Genomic DNA, 21,609 nt, shown 5'->3' with positions numbered 1-21,609 from the left:
CAGGCCTTGGACTACCTAAAACAAGCACACCCGAGTATAACAACTTTTTGCAAAAGTAAGCCTCAAAGCTGCTTCAAACCATTTTTCATGTGTATGAAGTTATGTATGAGAGTGTCATTAGGATCACAGATCTTCTTCAAGTAATTTTCAACCAGCTTCTCTGGACATACTCTAAACTGGGCATTTTGTCCTAGTAAACATATAAAAACCTAAAATGTAGATATACTACGATTTGTGATAAAGCCCTCAGAAGCCTGATCTAACTTTGTAGTTAGCCTTGCTTTGAGCAAGAGGTTGAAATAAATGACATCCAGAAATCTCTTCTGACCTATTTTTTTCCTAAGATTTCATGTAGGCATGGTATTTTAGGACTATGCCTACAGACACATTTGATTTTCTTGTAAGTGGTATTTGAAACCAGTCTCCTTCCATCCCTGCACCCGTGGTGGTTCCAGAGGTTAGAAATTAGTTTTACAGGCTCTTGTTGTGTTTGCTCAGATGTCTCTTTTGCAATAAATTCTCTATTTCTGTGCTTTCCAAGGCATTTTGCTCAGGGCCCCCTCCATTTCCTATGTGAGCTGTACTGCTCCGGAGCTGAGAGCGCCGTGGTCTGCAGGGTGACTGCACCAGGCTACCAGTGCTACTGTGAGGTGGGAATATTTGGATCCAGAGGCTTAGCCACTGTAGCAACAAAAGCCAAATGCAGAGTTTGCTCATGTGCAGGGTTATCCAAATAAATTGTTTGCATCCTGTTTAGATCTCTGTCAGGGACAGGAGTGCTTTCTTTATTATTCTCTGGATTAACATGGTAGTGGTTTCATCTTCCTTCTTTCCGTCATTCCCCAGTTACTTTAGAGGTGTGTACAGAGCTATCATTTCCCACTTATTTCAGAATAGGAACACTCTAGCTGTTCTGCAAGCCTCGTTAGCTACATCATTAGGAGTTGGACTCATTTCACCTAACTTCAGCTGTCCAAATACAGGCCTTCAGTCCAAACTAGCTGTCTAGGTTTCCCATATAGCCAGTAGAGACAGATACCTCCAGACATGATACAATCCATCCAAGGGACAGCATGAATGAATGACCTCTCTCTTTCTCTTCTCTAATGATTATTGTCTAAATGAACAGCTTGGACTAGACAATTAGCTTAGAGTAGATGCTTAACATTTAGGCAGCTAAAATTAATGTGATGAATCCCATTCTATGTGCTCAGATAATGACTCTAGCCTTTGTATCTTAAATTTTAGCTCTTCAATATGTTTTCATAGGTGTTCAGATTCTGTGCTATGCTTTCGGATTAATTTTGATTTCTAAGGCTTAAAATACTTGCCTCCCATTACTGTTCATTGTCATAAATATGTCATGGCATAATATAGTTATCTGTACCTGTAGTGAAATCCTTCTGCTTTAAGATTCAACCCCATGGCCCATACAGGACTAATACTGCTGAAAATCACCCTAATAATGTTACCCTTGTGCTTGCAAACCTTTCTGTCATGAGCACAGGCTCTAGGACTGTGCCTTCAGTGAAGGCAGGTACAAATAAGATTTTAACATTTTTTATAGTTTATCTGGGGAAAGAAAGAGAGAAAGAAAGAAAGAAAGGAAGAAAGAAAGAAAGAAAGGAAGAAAGAAAGAAAGAAAGGAAGAAAGAAAGAAAGAAAGAGAGAAAGAAAGAGAGAAAGAAAGAGAGAAAGAAAGAGAGAAAGAAAGAAAGAAAGAGAAAGAAAGAAAGAAAGAAAAGAAAGAAAGAAAGAAAAGAAAGAAAGAAAGAAAGAGAAAGAAAGAAAGAGAAAGAAAGAAAGAGAAAGAAAGAAAGAGAAAGAAAGAAAGAAAGAGAAAGAAAGAAAGAGAAAGAAAGAAAGAGAAAGAAAGAAAGAAAGGAAGAAAGAAAGAAAGAAAGAGAAAGAAAGAAAGAGAAAGAAAGAAAGAGAAAGAAAGAAAGAGAAAGAAAGAAAGAGAAAGAAAGAAAGAAAGGAAGAAAGAAAGAAAGAAAGAGAAAGAAAGAAAGAAAGAAAAGAAAGAAAGAAAGAAAGAGAAAGAAAGAAAGAAAGGAAGGAAGGAAGGAAGGAGGAAGGAAGGAAGGAAGGAGGAAGGAAGGAAGGAAGGAAGGAAATTAGTTAGATGGAGACAAAGTTGCTGATAAAAAGATATTTGAGGCATTGAGCAGGATAGGGAGAGAGCTCAAGAAGTCACCTCACCCATCCATTTGCTCCAAAGTGGTATCTACAATTACACTTCCCAAAAGAAATTAATATAACCTGCTAAAATACTCTTCAATTGTGTTAGTTCCACCAGGTTCCTAATCAGTTGGTTTCAAGGTCTTGTTATTTTATTTTATTTTATTTTATTTTATTTTATTTTATTTTTGTACTAGAAAGATGTTTTTCTAATTTTTAACCTAAATCTCCCTGGTTAAAATATTAATACCTTTTTTTTTGCTCTCTCCACATTGAACACGGGAAACCAACCTTCCTTCCTTCCTGATCATTTTTATGATGCTTCTATAAACTAATTATACTCCTTTAATATACTAATTGAAATGTCTGCAGCCCTTCTGGGCTGAACATGGGATATTTGAAATATATTTGTTTAAATGGTATATCTTGGAAAAAAAGGCTTTTCAATAAAATAGTTTTACACAAAAATTTTACACAGTCCAAAAATACTATAATTTCTCAGGTAAAGTTGAAAACAGTAAAATTTTGCTATTTAGTCAAAATGTTTGATTTGTTAATGAACAAAAAACAGGAACAACAATTTTAGGGCAAATAGAATCATGAAATCAGATCGTTTAGGTTGCAAAACACCTTTAAGATCATCAGGTCCAACCGTTAACCTAGCACTGCCACATCCACCACTAAACCATGTCCCTAAGCGCAACATCTACACATCTTTTAAACACCTCCAGGGATGGGGACTCAACCACTTCCCTGGGCAGCCTGGTCCAATGCCTGACAGTGCTTTTGGTGAAGGAATTTTTCCTCACATCCAATCTAAACCTCCCCTGGCACAACTTGAGGCCATTTCCTCTCGTCCTATCGCTTGTTCCTTGGGAGGAGAGACCGACCCCCACCTCGCTACAGCCTCCTTTCAGGTAGTTGTAGAGAGCGATGAGGTCTCCCCTCAGCCTCCTTTTCTCCAGGCTAAACAACCCCAGCTCCCTCAGCCGCTCCTCATCAGACTTGTACTCTAGACCCTGAGGCCTGTGCTCTGTGCTGAGCTCTGTTCTGTCCTCTCCTTTGCCTATGTCTTATAAAAATAATTGTCATTTTAAGCTTAATTCTAACCCGAATACTTCCAAAATCTGCAGGTATTTGGTGTTTTCCTTCTGGCCCACTTCTAATGGAAAATTGTTTGGTCTCTGTGAGTCTGTTCCCAGGACCAAAGAACTGTTCTCATTGGGAAGAAATGATAATAATAATAGTAGAGTGGAGTTCCTTGCAAATTTTATTTTGAGGCAGTTCATTTTATCCCCTAACTTTATTTTTGCAGAAGAAAAGGATGATTTGTCTTTGCAGTGACTGCAGGCCAAGGAGGAAAAGAGAAGCTGAGAACCTCCCCATCCATAACAAAACCTGGCAGCGATGGTCTTAATAGAGTTCAAGTTTATTTGACTAATTCTTTCACCACTTGTCAGAGAACATACTTTTGTTTGCGGTAACAAACCGAGCTCTTTCCTCCCCCATTTCTCCAGTGAGTAGCACGAGCACTTGTGTGGAGCACACATTACCGCTAACCGTTATGATGTTTGCTGTCAAACTCATTTATTTATGCAACTGCTGTGGAAAGGCCTGGGGCCCATAAGCAGCCCTGAAAGATTTCAGAGCCCTGGTGTGGGGTCATGAAAGGGAAAGTGAGGGGGAGGGCAAAGCCTCCACTGGTTATGAGAAAGGAACTGACACAGGAAATGGTCACATATGGCACAGATTTATTGTGTCCGGGACTTCCCATTCAAAACTCATTATATCCACAGCTCAGAGCAGTGCATGGCACGGCCACATTCATTTTTAGGTCTGGCATCTGATGAAATTGCTGTTCTGCTTTTGGGTGGCGGTGGTAGTTTTATCATTCCTTGGCTGGGGAGACGGTGCCTGGGATCGCGTCGGCAAAGGCTCTGCTGTTCACTGCCCCTCACCTTTATGTTGAGTCCTGGGTATTAATTCGACTAAAGCTTCGGTCAGCAGGGTCGCTGGTCAGGAGGAGAAAAAAATCCTTCTGGGCTTTAAATACAACTAAAGGAAACCAGGAATATCTTAAGGGAAAACATAACAGGAAAACCTCTGGTAGTGACATGAGAAACAAATTGATACTTGCAGAATAGCATGTTGTTTCAAAGGTGAAATAATTTGGACCAAAAGGTGGTTCTCTTTGCATTTTTCTCTTTTAATCATCTTTCCTGGGAGACAGAATCCCTCTCACACCCAGCTATTGGCTCTTTGAATGATGGTTAGTGAATTCAAGAGGATTGTGGGAATAGTTTGTTTATATTCTCCGCTTCATGAGAACATCTAAAAGATCTAGTCAGGACCCTGGGTCCTATTTTGCTAGGTGCTGTACAAAAAGCCATTATTTCCACTCCTTATCTGTGTGTTGATGGATCCTCCAAGCCCTCAGGAAGGCTATGGATACCCAAATCACCTCTTCTGTGCTGTGCTGTGAGGGTTCACTTGGTCCCATTCACTCCAGTCCCATGCCACACTTTTGATTGCATTACAGTAGGGTTTAAGGTAACGACTCCTGCAACATCTTTTTCTGCTGCATTCAGGGTTACAATTTAAGGGTGTTTAATTTACAGCACTTTTGGGGACTCTCTGAAAATGCACAGAATCATGAAGTATAGATCAATTATGCTGTTTAATCCTTTTTGTCTCCATCTACAATATAATGTCAGTTAATGCTTCTTTTGTGACCATATTGGATTTATTCCCTAAATAAGCATTATGGGGAGCTTTGTGTTGTCAAGATGGCTAAAATCACTAAAGTTCCCTAATCATTAATGATAATGCAGACAAAAATCCTGCCTAATTGTGTCTTTCTGATTAAGTTTAATAAAATGATGGACAACCTGCTCTGGGCCAGTGCTGACAATAGTAGGAATGGACCCAATGTCTACTGAGTCAAGCAATGCTAGGGTATGGGCACCGGCGGTTCCCGGTCACTCCTGCTACATCAGCAGAACAGCTCCAAGCCCAGTTTAGTCCCAGGCAAGCCAGCAGTGTCCAAGACAATTCCTGGGCACTTCCCAGAAATTAGCACAAATCAGGAGCCAGTCCAAAAGGGCAGTTTGGAGGTGGCTACCCTCTTTTGGAAGGTCAGTGACTTTAATACTATGGGAGAGTCATACCAGCTGCCCTCAGGGACAAGGAACTGGCCTTGGCACTGGTTATTTTATTCGTTTTGATGCATGCAATGCCGTAGCTGCTTAGTTCCAGACTAGTCTTCTGACACAGACAGCCAAGATATTTCCAGGTGTGGTCACCTTGCAGTGGCAGCAAGACATTTGAGAAGTTCTGTGGCACTATAAGTAACATCCCTTAACTCAACCATGGCAGAAGGCCTGGGATGGGAAACCTCACTAAAGGGCACTTCAGATTTACTGACCCACCTCCTTTAAGAGGGCTCAAGATACATTCTCCTGGCTAGGTTATTCTCCTCCCCAGCTTTTCACAGTTTTGTGAGACAGGTTTGATATTTTCTCTCAAACACAAAGATCAAAGATGGTCTCTCTGACTCAGGATGTTCCTGACCTGTAAATCACTGAAAGCTTGAGGAACATTTTGGGTGAACGTTGCTATATGTGTGCCTTGTTCCCATGCTCTTTCTAGATGACTCTTTTTAATCACTGTTGGAGAGCATCCTGGCCTAGATGGGCTTCTGGTCTCTCTTCTTAAGACTTGATTTGTGTACTTATGTTTTAAGGCCAAGAATGACTTATTGCTATAGTCTCTGGGAACTGGAAAACTTTGCAGTTTTTTGTTCATAACTTGAAAAGAAATACTATCATCTGTAACGTATGTGCCTTACCTCTTAGGCATGGAGGAGCTCTGAAGGGTTGGTGCTAGCATAAAAATATATAACCATATGAAAGGTGCAAATAATGCTTGATTTCACAGTGAATAAATACTAGCAACGTGTGTGGCCATATCAATACATGCAAACAATGAATGCAAGAACAAATATTTCACGTACTACACCTGTTTTTCTATGGATTTGTACGTGAAAAGGAAGGGCCAATGCAGATCCTGTTGTGTGTTATAAGGGTGAGCTTACACTACAGTTTTTCCTTTCAGTGGGAGCACTAATAACTGTTTTTTCTCTACTTGGGCACCTACTTTTACAAAACTTGTAGGAACGTAGTATCTTTATGTCCACAAATGTGACTGAAATTGGCCAGAGGGCTCAAAGTTTTTTATGGAGGAACGATAAACAGGAGAGCATAAAAACCCATGCAGTATGATCTTATGAGGCTCATTTCCTTCTAAAATAATTTTCTTTAAAAGAAAGAATTAACAGCCTAAAGCTATCACCCATTTTTATTTACACGGTCCCTACTGTAAGTGTATATTTACGTGTGTGTATCTCACACACATACGTACACAAATACATGAGCAAGCACACATGCCACCATGCATTCCTATGTGTGTGTTCCCAACACACACCCTGTGAGAAACCTACCACAAGTAAGTTACTTGGCATTGCAGATCTGTGTGTTTATCCCCCATGGGAACACTGGTAAACTCAATTGAGTGATATCCCTAATTTACAGCCAGTGGCATTTCTAAAAATGATGGGGGATGCCTTGTCTCAGCATCCGCTGAAGTTGACGGGCTTGCCTTCCCTTACCTACGTAAAGGTTTACAAGATTGGCGTCTGCAGAGCCATCGCTTTCAAAGGATGAGTGCGTAGGCATGAGTACCCTGTGCCAGGGATTAGACAGGAGAATCGGGGCCAAAATTATTTACAGGGAACATCTGAACTCAAGAAACATAGAAAACATTTTCTATAGCAAAAATGACTGATCTCGGAATAATTTACTTTCGCTAGATTTCTAAGGTCCTATTGCTGGGCCCTTCTTTTTTTTATTTCACATTTGAATGTCAGCAGGTCAAAAGGAACAGTTAATGCTGATGAATATTTGCCCCTCAGCAAAGATATGTGCTGGCCAGCCCAAGGCCAATGAGTCGCAATTTCTAAACAGTGTCCCATTTATCTCTCCCCTCCCCCTTCTCCCCCTACTCGCTTTTATATTTTTGTAACTATAATTGTAGTTAAATTAGAAATAACTGATGGGCAAATCCAGTCAAATGGAAAGAAAATTGTGGGAGATTTATTTTATTTTGATAAAAAACTGACGTTGCCTTTTGTTTTTGTCAAAAAACGACTATTTTTCTTTGTACCATGAATTGTGAAATCTATCACGAAATGGGTAAAAATTATTGAAGGAAATGGTGGTGTTAACCTGAAGGGGAAAATCATTAATGTTGATGTATTTCATTCAATTTTAAATGTAGAATTTATTTTATTTTATTTTATTTATTTGGCATTGGGGAACTAGGGAAAAGGCAGGAGACTTGCAAAGGACTCTATGTGCCTTTAAGTCAAAACATCTATTTTAAAAATACTCTTCCCTCCTTCCCTCCTGCTCCATTTTTCTAAATAAAGGATATGAGATGTTGTTGTTGTTGGTGGTTTTTTTCCTAAGCAAAGAGGACCCCCTCGGCGCATTTTTCTTTTCAAATGTGAAATGAGGTGGAAAATCCTCATTTCACGACAGGAAGGACAAATATTGACACAAAGTTAGTATTTGTCAGGAGCCCTAGAAGCAACCTGAGTGCTAAAATCTCATATAGATATATATGTTTGTGTGTCTATGTCTGTGTGCGCATGCATATAATTAAATAATAAACTTGACTTGATGATAGGGGAATCTGTGGAAAGCAAAGTCTGCTCTCTAAGGCTGAGGGAACAGCTGGAGAGGGTGGACACACACACTCTCCACATATTATTTCTCTCTCTTTCGTGCACCAAGTGGGACACACACATGGCACACACACCCACGCAAGCACCCAACACACACATGCCCTCTTCCTTTGCTCAGGTGCACGCAGCTCCTGGTGTGACTTTCAGCCTCACCCGTGCACACGTCGCTACAGATATGAACATCTTCTGCATCTTTCCCACCCATTTGTAGGGTGTCCGGCTGACTTGCACTCACCAGGTTTCTCTTTCTTTTTCCCCCATTTTTTCCCCCCTCTCACACACATGTGTGTGCAAACACACACGCACATACAAATATAACCTGTTTAATCTAATTTCACCCATTGCAGGGGGATGCTTCTGGAATTTATCACTGTTATTGTTCATCGCCAATGTAAATAGCACATGTCAGCTCAATATTCAGTGGTCACTCAGTATTTATTAAGTCCTGTCCACTCTGGCCTTTTTTAGAGGAAAGCCCCGGGGCAGATTAGCTGCTGGCCCTGACACTCCGTGTCACTTATCTATTCGCATTGATTATGAGAGTCAGCTGTGGCCAGGACTCACTTTTTCCTTCTCCTCTCAGACCCCTCTTACAAGCACCCCTGCTTGGATTTTCATGAGGAAATAATCAGATTAGGGCTTCAGCGGCGAGTTCATATGGAGTTCTCTTTCTCCAATGTGCTACTAACTAAATAAACGTGTTTTGTGGTAAATTGTAAATGACATTATGATTACTAAGGCCAGCATGGGTTTCATTTAAAAGTGATCGAAATTGCAGGCTGCAGAAATTGTGACTGGCAGATAAGGCCATTTGGAAGGAGACAAGCAATGATGCGTGTGCGTGCACGGGCGTGTGTGTGTGTATGTGCACAGGAAACCAAGCAAACCCACTTTGCAAGGCAGGCAGGGCAAAGGAAAGTCCTGGGAAATCACAAAATATCAGCAAATCCCATTTGTAGACAAGAGAAATGTCACCGGGGGGAGATGGGGGGTTTCCGGGAGAGCAGACGACGAGATCTGTCAGCCTTTGTGGGCTGGCTGCCTGCTGCAGGGTGCATCCTCTCAGCGCTTCAGGACAATACCGAATGTCTTTGAGTGCAGCGTTTCCACTTCTGCTTCTGAATGGAGTTGCTGCTCCCTTTCCCTTTGCCCCCTGCACACGCCGATAGCAAAATACTTACACTGATAAAGCAAAAAAAAAGGGAAAAGCAAGAAAAAGGGAAAGAAAATGGTAAGCTGGTGTCTAAAAATAGGGGCTTTTGCACAGATCTTATCTGACTTGGACCTCCTCCCTGAACAAAGCTTGACATTTATGTAATTTCATTGCTTCCCTCGGTGACGTGCAGAGCGAGAGCTCATTCTGGGAAATGCTCGCAGACCTGGGTAGCGGTCTGCACACGAGGAATCCCCTTGAAATAAATCATAGGTAAGTGTCCACAGATCCAGACATCGAGATGTAGCTATAAGCAGAGCCCAGACTGATTTCTCATAGATCGTTTCTTTTCCAGTAGTCTGGTATTTTCTTCTAGCAGCGAGTTTCACAGTTACAATGTTTCCTTGATAAGGGGAATGCCCTTTTATTCATCCAAAACTTCGTGACTCTCAAGGATGTTGCTGTCCCTTTCTTTTTATCATTATTGCCAGGCATTGCTGATCTGCATGCACGTCCCCAAAGCTGCTGAATGAGGAACACATAGTTAGTTTAGGCATTGGCCATGACTTGCCTAACACGTTCGTGAGCACAGCTAACGAGGGAAGGAGCAGGCTCAGGGAGGGAAGGAGGATTATAGCTGGCTACAGCAGCAAATTCCTCCTTTGATTTTATTTTGAAGAGGGGAAGGAAAAACAGAAACACACATCTTTTCCTAAGATGCTCCAGGCAGAAATGTTTATGCTTTTGGTGCCCGTACCTGAACTCATTTACTTTTATTCTCTCTTTATAATCAGTGATGATCTCATCATTACAGCCTGTGGCAAAATTTCTCTCATCTTAAAGCAGAGACCTGTATTTGGTCAGATGGAGCATACCTCAACTCAGAAGACTGTATGGATTACATCTCTTCTATATAGATCCTTCCATAAAAGGATCCTCTTGTCTCCACAGACACTTGGGATGGGATTCCGTGGCAAATTCTGACATTCATGGAAGCGTCTTAGCTCCTGTTATATTCAGTGAAAGCATACGTAAAGTGTTACCTAAAGTGGCTTTTGTACTCCCATGGATCATGTGTTACATCTACAGATGTTGTAGCTACCCAAAGAAGTCCAGGTGACGTTATGCACTTGTGTCTAAGTGACAGGATCCTACCTCTGGTCAGTAAAGTTAGAGGATTGTAAAGGGCAATCCAGCTGACAAAACAGAGGTATTTTAGGGTGAACTTCATTGCTTTCTAAACCATTTTGTCTGTATGGATGGCTGGGGAATTGGGAGTGTTTGTTACCATAAATGTGTATCTAGTGCAATTTCAGGTGCTGTGGGGTGTCCCAGCAGGCCTCCAGCTGCCACCTTTGAAGCGCATAGGTCTTCTGTAGACCCTGTGTTACATGCCTCAGATACTTCAGGGCATCCCATGAGAGACTAGATGCCTGCCTGTGGGCAAACGATTTAAATTCCAGATCTCCACTGACTGCAATGGGAGCTTAGACACTTGGAGCACATGTAAGGGTCTCTGCTCATTGTAGGTGTGTGAATCTGGTGCTTTCTTTTAGCTCTAAAACTTGGTGACGAGAGTTAATTTACTTACTCTGCTGAAGTAAATTAATGATGTTCTGGTCCTTTCCAGTTTTTTTGTTTGAGATACAATCCCTGAGTGGGATGAGAGGGCTTTGTGTAGAGTTAAAATATCTTTTGAGAGAATTGCAGTCATGCCCTCATTTTTTACCCTGCTACAGGCTTAGAACAAGGAGAATGTAGAAGACATAAGGACATAGGGACATAGTGGTGGGTCAGACCAAAGGTCCATCCAACGTGCCTGCTCTTTCAACAGTGGCCATAATTTGATATCTAGAAAGAACAAAGCAAGTGTATATGGTACTTCTTTTCATTCATTAGCAGTCTTCAACCATTTTCAGCTCAAGGATATCTTGAGGTAGATGTGGTTTCTACCTGTTTAATATCCCTTAGTGTCCAGGCTTCTCTTAAAACTATGTAAAATTTTAGCACCAACAAAAGTGACTTTGAGCACTGAATGGGAAAATAAGCAGCTATACCACAAATTGTTGATACGATGTCTGTAACAATTCATATTTTTTTTCTCTCCCCATCTCCCTTTATTCTCCCCCAGGAATTTATAGAGATGACAGCAAGTGTATCTTCAAGCCCTCAGTACAAGGCTACTTCTGCAAACAGACAGATCACGCACTTGTCATCCTAGAAAACTTGGACCCCAGTATGGTCAGCCAGAGACTGTTTCCAGTGATAGCAATTACTGGCAGCTTTATGGACACCTTCAGTGGTGTGACATCACATGCATCGTGTTATCCTGCAGAGGATCGTTCTACTTTCTTTTCTGTGCTGCCATCCACCGAACTTGCTACAGTTTGCTTCCCAGACCTAGCACCTCTGACTTTCAGACTTTACCTCCTCAGTGGCCAAAACGCAACCAGGCTGCCCCTTGCAATATTCTACAATGAACCCCTCAGCCTTCGTGTTTTCATTCAAGGGAAATATGTCTCTCCAACACCATCTTCTTTCTCACTGAATGAAGGGGCAGGAGCCAATTACTTTAGCTTTGAGGACAATCTTCTCTATGTTCTCCTGCATGAGAAGGAACCTGTAGAAATAGTTGCTGGCCTTTCCCTTCTTGTGGCTTTCACTGTAACTGAGGCTGTTGGGGAAGAGGGTGAAGCAAGTATAATATGTCGATTAGCTGATTTCTTGAAGGTTGGTTATGACCAAGTCAAAGTAGTGCATCATGTGCTGGGAGGTGAAAACATGTTGAAGGTAATCTCGGCCAATGCCAGCAAAAAGAAATATCACTGCCCTAGCATGGCGTTTTGTACAGCCTTTCCTAGCAGGTCTAGCTCACAGAAAGTGGGGAGAGGACCAGTGAGTACCCGAGCTCTGCAGCCATCTGATGCAGCTGGTCCATCAAGAGTGCTCATCATTGAACTTGGCGATCCACCAGGCCATCCAAGAAATGAGTTGACAAGTGACAGTTTAAAGAGTTTGGCCAGAACAATTATCAACACTCATCAGACTGGAGACCTTCAGAGAGGCCTTGGCTTGCCCCTTGATACCTTAATGGTGACGCAGCCTGCCTTACTGTTTCCAGCAGAAGCTAACAATAGGTAAGTATCAGACGCAGTATCAGCAGATACTGATTTAAGCGTAGTGAAGCAATTTAACCACTTGATCTGCTTATTAAGATAAGGAGTAACTTCTCCATTGACTGAAATATGACTAACCATGGTGAAACATATTATAAAGTTTCCATGACAGAGCTATGTCCAAGTACTAGCTAGATTCCTGAGTGTGAATTAACATGTTATTCTGCTGGTGCTCATGGATGTCTCATCTCGCAGAGGTTTAAACCAGGAACAGAGTTCCTGGATGTTTGCCTTGAAACTATAAAGTATTGGGTAAAGTCAATGTTTCTAAAGAAGTTCAGACTGCGATAGCTCTTAAATTTTAAACAATTAAATCTACAAATGTTTATAAATTGGCATAGCACCAGAGACGTGTTATGAAAGATGGGTTGTTGCCTTAACTAACTTGCAGGTCTAAACCTTGATTCATATACTTTTAAACTTTAAGGCCAGAAAGGACTGTTTAATCTTCTACTTCAATCTCCTGTATGACACAGGCCACTGTTGTTCACTTTGATACCTCAGCGCTGACCTTGCTTTTTGGCTAAAATATTTATTCTAGAAAACCACCTAGTCTTGAAGATACAAGAGCTGGACATATCCAACACTACCTGAATGTGTGCCTAGATGTTGAATGCTATCCCTGTTTTTGCTGTCACAAGTACTTGCCCACTTTCTCCTGTCAGCCTCACTGTCTCCAGCTTCCCTTGAGAGTCTCTTGTTCTTTCCTTCACTGTTACATCTGTGAGTTTCTGGGCATTGACTCTTCCTCCTCCTCCAGATACCTCCAGAGTAATCAAATCACTTAGCTGTCTGCTTTTTAATAAATTGAAAGGTTTGAGTTCTGGAGAGTGTTTCTTTCCTTCTCTGTCTCTGTTTTCTGAATCTTTTTTGAAGTGTGTATGTCTGAAAAGCCAACAGTTTTCCTTCATATCAGTGCTGTACACAAAAGTGGTATTAAATCCCATTTTCTACTGACAGAATTCAATGATCCCATTAGCCCATTTTTCCACAGAAATAGGACAGCTCATGATCCTCTACTTGTTCACTGTATTCGTTAATTCCTTTTCAGTTCTAGCTTTCCGGGACCAAATCCATCCAGTTTGTTTGCCCAGATCCAACACACCATATGGTCTAGGTGCCCATGTTTGACTGTTCTCTCCATGATGTACCAGCCCACCAACCCTTCTGTGCATTTTATGTTTATATTTGTTTCTGGACGTAGATAAAGCATCAGGCCAGCAGCTGATTTGGACAGAACAACACAGGACACACCTTTACTTTATAATGATTTCCCAATGGGAGCTACCTTTTGAGCTCTGTCAGTTTCCCAGTTCTTGGTCAGTTTTGTACATATTATTTTTTTCTTGATGTTCTGTACATCAGTACAGACTCAGTACAGAACAAGACTCAGTTTTTGAAGGTTGCTTTTTTTCTCTCCTCCACAGCAACAAATGACCCTTTCTGTCCCTCCTTCCTCTGTCCCCGTCTTGCTCTTTTCAGCCTCTTGCAGCCACTGTTTTCATGGCCCAGATGGCAGCCCTTATCTGCAGAGAAAGCTGTGAGGAGCAAGGCTGGGAAGGGAGCAGACAGCAGTGTATTTCAGCCTCAGATCCTGAATCTGTATTAAAAGCATATGGGAAAAATGAAAAAGGTAATATCCCGTCTGTTTTTAATAGGGGACATGGGATTTGATGTTTGGCAACCTTATTGTGTACTCTCTTGATATTGCATAATGTTATTTTTTGATGTTGTGCACTACTGAGCCTTACCCAAGTACAAGCATATTCCATCTATGCAAGAAAGAAATTGGATTTGTCTAAGACTTAGTATCTCTAATTAATACCATATCCTCTAACATTTACTACTGACCCCTCTACCATCCTAATGTCTGTTGGCTGCTAGTGATACAAACTACTATTCACATGCTTAATTTTTCTACTAGGCACTGTGTGGCTTACAGTAGTGAAGCACCCACAGTAAGGACACTGGTCTGTGACCATGGGAATCTTTGTTTTGTTTTGTTGTTTGGTTTTGGTTTGTTGGTTTTGGGTTTGGTTTTTTTAAGTGGTGTTATATTAAGCACAGTGGGAAATTATTATTTGCAAGATCAAATCTTAAATCAGGGCCAAACTCTGAAGATATACAATATTTTTTATCAGCAGAACTAACATCACTATTGTGAGGGGGGGTATTCGTGTTACGATGTAGGATACTACAAAATGGGACAGCAAAAATGGTTGTAGGAAGTTTTACAGCCTGTGATAGGAAAAGTTATCCTGCCTTTACGCCATCCCAAGACATGCCATAGCTTGCGGAGTGTGACAGGTACAGGACCCCTCCTTCAGTGTGTCCATTATTGATGATCAGAACAAGAGGAGCAACAATAGCTACACTGTGGACAAGGAACAAGGTATAGATTTTTTTAGAGGAAGTTCACCAGAACCCTATTAAATGCCTATAGGTTCCTGAATGCATCAGCGTAACATCATTGAGGGGGGGAAGCAGAGATCACTTAAAGGAGAGGACCACCCTCTTCTGTGTGCCACAAGAGAAGAAAGCTTGTGTCTGCTTTTTTTCAGGCATAAAAGACATTTTCTCCACACTGGGGACTGCGCTACTAGCTGGGGTTTGCCTTCCCATCTATGCATGCTCTGTGAAACCAGTCTGAGCAGCGAGGATCAGGACAGGCGCCTAGGAAGGAGGCTGTTTGATTATAGGGACAAGAGCAGTGCTAGCTTGAAGTCATAGATTCACCGTCTCAGCAGGGGAAGACCTGGGACGTATATTCAAGAGAACACTAACATCACCAGATCATAGGACCAGCTCAGAGCTCATCCACCCTTAGCTGCTTGGGCTCCTCTGCAGTGTTATTTATTGCTCCCCATCAGTCATAGCTTTTCTGGAATTACTCATGGCTGACATTTCTGATGCAATAAAGCCACAGATAACTTGTGAAATGAAATCAGGGTTTTCCTGTTGGGACATGCAGTATCCCCACTGTCTGTCTGTCTCTCTTTAGGCAGTACATGCTAGCACAGGCAAGGATAATGGGGCTGGGATTACAAGTCAGGGTAAATATTCCCGTGTATTTTTCTGTGGAAGGAAAAGAGAAATATTTTCACCCCTGAGTGGTGCAAAATGCAATCAGGCTGTCAGACATACACAGAACCTGCACTCCTGCCGGGCCAGTCTCCCTGCGGTTTCAGACTAGTGGCTCCTCTTGCATCAAGACAACAACAAAAAGATCTTTGATCAGCAGAGACTGGGTGTTCGTCTTTGCAGCCCAGGACAGCGAGGCTGAAGGGAGCCCTGGAAACCTTGCTGTGATCGGGTAGCTAGGCAGTAAGTCTGTATATCACATTGCCAAGCCTTTAAAAAAATTCCTTGTCTGTTATGATTTGAAATGCTTTTTTACATGATTTTAATTTAAATCCTTTGTTAGGGTCACTTCAAGCACGGCTCATTGGTTTGTCAAGGAAAGACAGAGGTGATTGCTATGACTGCTACAGTCTTGCACAGCTGGAGAATCAGAGATGACTATCACATAGTTTTATCTTCCTGTGAATGTCTGTGTATTAATAGATATTGCAATGTATTTACAGATAGAAATCTGTTTTGCAAAGTTTGCCTAATATCAATATAAATATAAAAGTGAAAGAACAAGAGAGCACAACAGCGAATATATTGTGTGTGTTTGTGCGCGTGCCTTTATACAAAATCAGAAATATAAAGCTGGACAGTCATCCAGAAGCCATTTAGTCCATATCCCCACACTAGAGCAGGGTACTTTGCTCCTTCTTGATGGACCTTTAACCTGCTACAAACTGAAATTTGCAGGCATTAATCTTTCTTTATTAAGAATCAGGTTTGGGGTAGCATGTGAAAAACTCTGTGTGTGTGTGAAATAACAGTGTTTGAGACTCATAGCAAGCAACAAAAGTGAAGCAAATCATCAAAGAATGGCTCATTCAGACAGCAGTACCCATGCAGAGGACTAAATGAGAAATTATTACTAGTTCACTATGTCACATGATATATATACAGGCAGGCAGGGTTAGAAGTCCAAACTAGATGAATTCTGACACATCCTAACCCCAAAGTGCCTGGGTTTGGTAACCTTCATGCAGGTTTCAGGCAGGCTGCTGTATGGAATTGCACAAGGTTTTAAAAAAGGGAGATGACAGCTTTTTTCCTGTGTAGGGATCCAACTTTTCCTCCAGTGGGTAGGCAAAGGCAGGATGCTAAGAATCATGACCTCAGAGCTGCAGCTATTGCAGCACTTGAGGCTCTATCAAGGTTTTATCTCCCACACACCCCTGAAGAAAAGATGTGGAAAAGGTGATACTCAGGAGCTTAAACCATAGGCTTAAAATCTCCTTAAAATTAAGGTTACAAAATTTTAAGTCGGCTGTTCATAGGGACACTGTAGAGGGTATAGTCTTGAGTAGCATGTGCCACTCTGCTTGTTGATGTACAAAAAAGACAAACTTAGTTCAAGTAGATACAGGGAAGAACATTTAAGATGATCATGGAAATGGAGTTTATTTTAAGATGTAAGGAATAAAAGAGCTTGGTTTGTTTAACTTGGCAAAGCAAGGCTGAGGGGAGATATCATCCTATCTGTGAAAATATGTTGGAAAAGCAAATACCAGAGAGGAAGCTCTAGACACTAATGGACAATGACAGCACTGGACCAAATGGGTGCAAAGTATTAAGAGGTACATTTGCATTTAAAAATAGAAGAAGGTTCCTCCTTAGAGAATAAACTGGCAGACCCTGCCAATAGAACTTTAAGAAGACCATTTCCCATTCAACACCACTCTATTTTCCTGATTTTTTTTTCCCCACATGGCCAACACAATATCTTGAACTTTTTTTTTTTTTTTTTAAATAGTTTGGGAATAACTGGGACACATTTTTGGCCAACATCTCATTTAGCAGTCTAGTAAAACTGTAGAAAAGTACACATGAATACATTTATGGTGAAACCTAGAAGGTTTCTAATCAGAGGAGTGAGATTCTGTAACGGGCTATTTGTAGAAGCAATGGGATAAGAAACTTCATCATAATAAAGTGGAGGCTAATACATGTCTAAACAGTGTTATGTCATATAAAATTGTGTGATCACATTTCACTTTAGAAATCAGGATGAATTTCACTATTTTGTTCTCAATTCATAATTCTTTTCAAACTGGGAAACTGGGTAGTTGTGGGATCTGTCAACAAGAGGTTGATGGTCCTCAAGAACTCAGAGACTCGGAGAGATCTTTCTGCACGGAAGATGGTGGCAACGGAGGCCTGTGTGTGAAAAGAGTTTGAGGGAAGTCATTCTGGATCCCAGAGGTGAAATTTTTTTATCACAAAGCCTTTTGATAATTTTTTGCTTCTGGTGGCAATTTTAGCAGAAAATCCAGAAACTGAATGAGCATCAAAATGGAACTATCAGCATATTGGTGATGTCAGGAAGGCACAGTCATACCAGTGATGATGATGCCACACAAGGTCCTTGACTATGTAGATGTTAGACCCCAGGTCTGCTATTTTAGCATTTTTCTTTGAATTGAATTCAGAGTGGGGAGATTGAGGAGATATCTTGTGGCCCCCACCCATGGTCAGTAGAGAAACTAAACTGCAGCTTAAGCAGAAATGCTTTTCATTCAACGACTGTCCTAAATAAATATGAAGTATAACTTGCAGAGGAGGTATATGAATAATTTGTACAGGTTGAAGGTAGTGCCACAATATAGATTACTGCTAATTACAATGATGTCTGTCCATAAGATTGAGTGTCTGTCTATGGGGGGAAAAAAACCCAAAACAGTCCAAGTAGTCTGCCCCTTTGTATATGATCCTTGTGCGAAGCCAGTATTTCCCTTGCAAGTTTTCAAACAAATCTCCAAAATATCCTTCTAGACAACAGCCATGGAGCTTCATGCTGCCACTGCAAATCAGACAATAGTTTTTCATCCCTGCTTTCCTGGACTGGAACCCTTCTGGCAGTGTAGGAATTAAAGGGTCTATCACCGACTATCAATCCCTCCAAGGAACATTCCCCTTTTGAGCCTTATTTTTAAACTACTTTTCTGTTAGTATCTACTGTACATGGTAAACCTATCTAAAAATTTGCCAATCTCACTCAGAGGTGACACCTGTGAATTACAAGGTTCAGGCAATTAGAAGTCCTACCCCCACTGTAACCATGGTGGAAACCACAGCATGGTCTGGCAATGGGCTTTCAAAAACCAACTGGTTCCTCTGCAGGAAGGGAGCAGAAGGTAGGAAAGGTGAAAGGAGAGCAGGAGAGAACAGAGGAGAAGGAAGATAAAGAGGGTAGGAGAGACTCGGGAAAAGGAGTGCGGGACTTTGCAGGTCTCTATGGGAGGAAGGAGGCATATATTGCCACATATTCCCCACACCAGTGTGGGTCTCTGAAATTAAGGGGTTTGTGTTATTAAATTTAATCTCAGTTAAAAATGAAAAGGATCAGCTCAAGAGGAGCTTTTCCCAATTTCCCGGTGTTCCCCCAGAAGCTGCCATGCAGGAGAGCCAGGAGTGTCCCCATCATCTTTATCGGGGACTGAAAAGAGATCGGGTCACAGCTCTGGTACCCCAGTGCTGTCAAACAAAACCTGCCTTGCTCATATCACATATGGATCTGTTTTCCCCCTTAACGATTAACGGGACCTGTGGTAAAAGCGATGATTTACACAATGTGCACATGGCAGAGAAGAGCTGCCAGCCATGTCTCTGAGGGATCGATCCTTTCCCCAATCTGCCTTATTTAAGGTGTCACCTTTATCAGCAGAGCTTGGCTGGCGTGGCATTCTAGTGAGTGATGGCCGTGTCGGCTCCCAGGTCAGCCTGCTTTGCCGTCGCATCGCGCTCTTGACTGCTGCTGTGCGTCGGATGGGAAAGGGAGAAAAATTCTTCCACGTGGTTTGTTAACAGGAGCCTGGCAAGCAAAGGGTTAAATGGGTTTGGGTGCTGGTTCTTTGTGGGGGTGTATACATGTGTATATATGTATACGTGTATATAGATAGATAGATATAGATATAGATATATAGACACACACCTTGGTTTGGCTGTAGGACCTCGTGCCCGCAGGCCACAGTCACATTATCATCTGGAAATTGGATAACGACAGCACAATGACAAATCCAGGTTGCTTGCAATAAGGTGCTAATCCCTTTGCTTTAATATCGGAGCAGCGTGTAATGATGTTTGGACATCACTCCAGTTTACTGACGACCCCACTGGGGCCGGCAATAGAAGCGTACAACTGTCTAACAAGCCATCAGGTGACCGCCGTCGTCAAAGCAACGGAGGATGCAATCTAATCTTCCCTCCATCCCTTCCAGCTCCCAATAAGGACCAGATTATAGAAGTGGCCCATCAATGCTTGGTAACTCGAATCAATTAACGTTAATTCGCACAATGCTATGATGTATTGTGATCACTTTCATTTCGGAGAAGGGGGAAGAAATTGCTATAATTCACCTAAAATGAGGTTGTCTATGGTGCTGAGGTATTAATTGGGTGTCCATATTAAATGGAAAAGGAGCACGGTAGTGAAGGAAAAGTGGATGAGTGACTCTCTTGGCTGCTATTGACCTATCAGAAGAAGACAGTGCCCTTTTCCTTTGCTTTTATCTATTACAGTTTTCCCTATTGCGTGTCAAGTTGATGTATTATAAAAAATTCATTTGGTGACCTTTCACCCCCCCAGCAGATTAAACAATTTCACTGGGATGGCATCATTAACAGGGCCTTGCATTTAATGATGATTTCTCTAAAAGGCCACGGAGATTCGATTTTAAGCTAACAGATTTATTGCACTATTATAACATATCGTAAAAAACTGTACCACCTACGGTCTGGTTTTAGGATAGAAACTGTTTAAGAGTTTATGTGGAGCTTAAAGTGGTATTACCTTGGGATACGCAGCAGCAGCAAGGCTCTGACCTCCGGCGGGATGCTGTTTACATTTAATAAAAGACGTTTCTCTGACAGTAAACTTCAGGAGTGTGTTATGGAGGAGGTCTGGTTTAGCTCCTTGCCACTAGCAGGCAGCTTTGTAAGTAGGGGTATTTCCACCCACCTACAGCAATTAATTGAAGTCACTAATGAATTTGGAGGATGTTTCTCTCTTATATGATGCATGGGCTCTGTCCCTCTCTTTCTAAAGACTCTTGATGATCCCACCTCACCCTTGAATGGATCCATTAAGTCCCTCCAGTCTCCCTGTTTTTCTTTTTTTAAGGTTTCTTATCACTCCAGACTGCAGGAATCTGGACTCCACCATCTGCATCCACCAGGCAGCTGCTTGTCTTCAGCTTTTGGTGCCACTGGGATTGAAAAGTGCTAAATGAAGGTTGTCTGAGCAGGAGGGGCAAGACTGGCCTTATGGGGGAGACATGTCTGTGTGTTCCTGGACAGCTGCGTTCATGCTCTGTGACTACATTTACTGATTTGTAAAATGCAGAAAAAAATTCCTGAAAGATAGATTGGGAGCCGTTTGGAGCTTGGACAGTCTCTAGCAAATGGAGAAATGCGATTTGATGGTGGTAGAGTCCCAAAAAGCTAATGTCAGAAGAAGTTGGTCAAAAAGATTGGGTATTTTAATTAATACATACTCCAAGAGAGCATGCATTGGACCTCTTTTTCAGAACTTTTTCAGTCTAACCAACTTACCTGATGCTTTCAACAGCCACAAAATATCCTGCTTATAACTAAAGCATCTTTACTTTATGAAAGGAAACCCTCACAATGATTAGATAAAGCAGCATGCTCCTCTTGTCCAGCCTTGTCCACAGAGGCAATTCAGTAACTTCTTTCTTATCCCAGTTCACTGTCAGCCTAGGCCCCCTTGTTACTTCTCCGCACTACTAGATCTTCTCTTACTAGCTTTCTGCCATCACAGCATCTGACCTCCGGGGCAGTGGACATATGGCTTCATTCAAAGCTCCCTGCTGGTGCTGGCTAGAATATTCATTTAGGTTTTTTAGGTCTAGGTTTTTTAATTTTGATCTTATTGACTCAACCTACATGAAAGAAGGGAGACATCAGTAAAGTCCGACACCATGGGTCCTGTTCAGTCCATTAGTCTAGTTCTCATAAGGAGATCATGATCAGTATTACGTATTTATTGTTTCTCTGTTGTCAAGGAAAGCTGAAGCTGCTTTCCACTGGAGTTCTTTTCCTCTAGCTTTGATTTCTCTCTATACCATGGGAAAACATGGGCACCTGTGGAAATAGAAGTCATCCTTTGGATAGGTCTTTTGCTTAAAGTAGGAATGATCTCCAACTCCTCACCA

General features: G+C 41.7%; 1 protein-coding gene across 1 annotated transcript in view; it reads left to right on the top strand.

Annotated features, from left to right (window-relative positions):
• The window catches only part of PKHD1 (polycystic kidney and hepatic disease 1 (autosomal recessive)), a 279,334-nt gene that overhangs the window by 234,647 nt on the left and 23,078 nt on the right, over positions 1 to 21,609 (top strand). The window contains exon 59 of the mRNA XM_009319748.1: positions 11,269 to 12,274. Coding sequence (XP_009318023.1) covers positions 11,269 to 12,274 — 1,006 coding nt within the window. The remainder of the gene's footprint in view (positions 1 to 11,268; positions 12,275 to 21,609) is intronic.

The sequence above is a fragment of the Pygoscelis adeliae genome, unplaced genomic scaffold, assembly GCF_000699105.1.
Source record: "Pygoscelis adeliae isolate BGI_AS28 unplaced genomic scaffold, ASM69910v1 Scaffold121, whole genome shotgun sequence".
Classification (NCBI taxonomy): domain Eukaryota; kingdom Metazoa; phylum Chordata; class Aves; order Sphenisciformes; family Spheniscidae; genus Pygoscelis; species Pygoscelis adeliae.
Note: the sequence above shows the minus strand (reverse complement) of the source record. Positions and strands in the feature narration are given on the sequence as shown.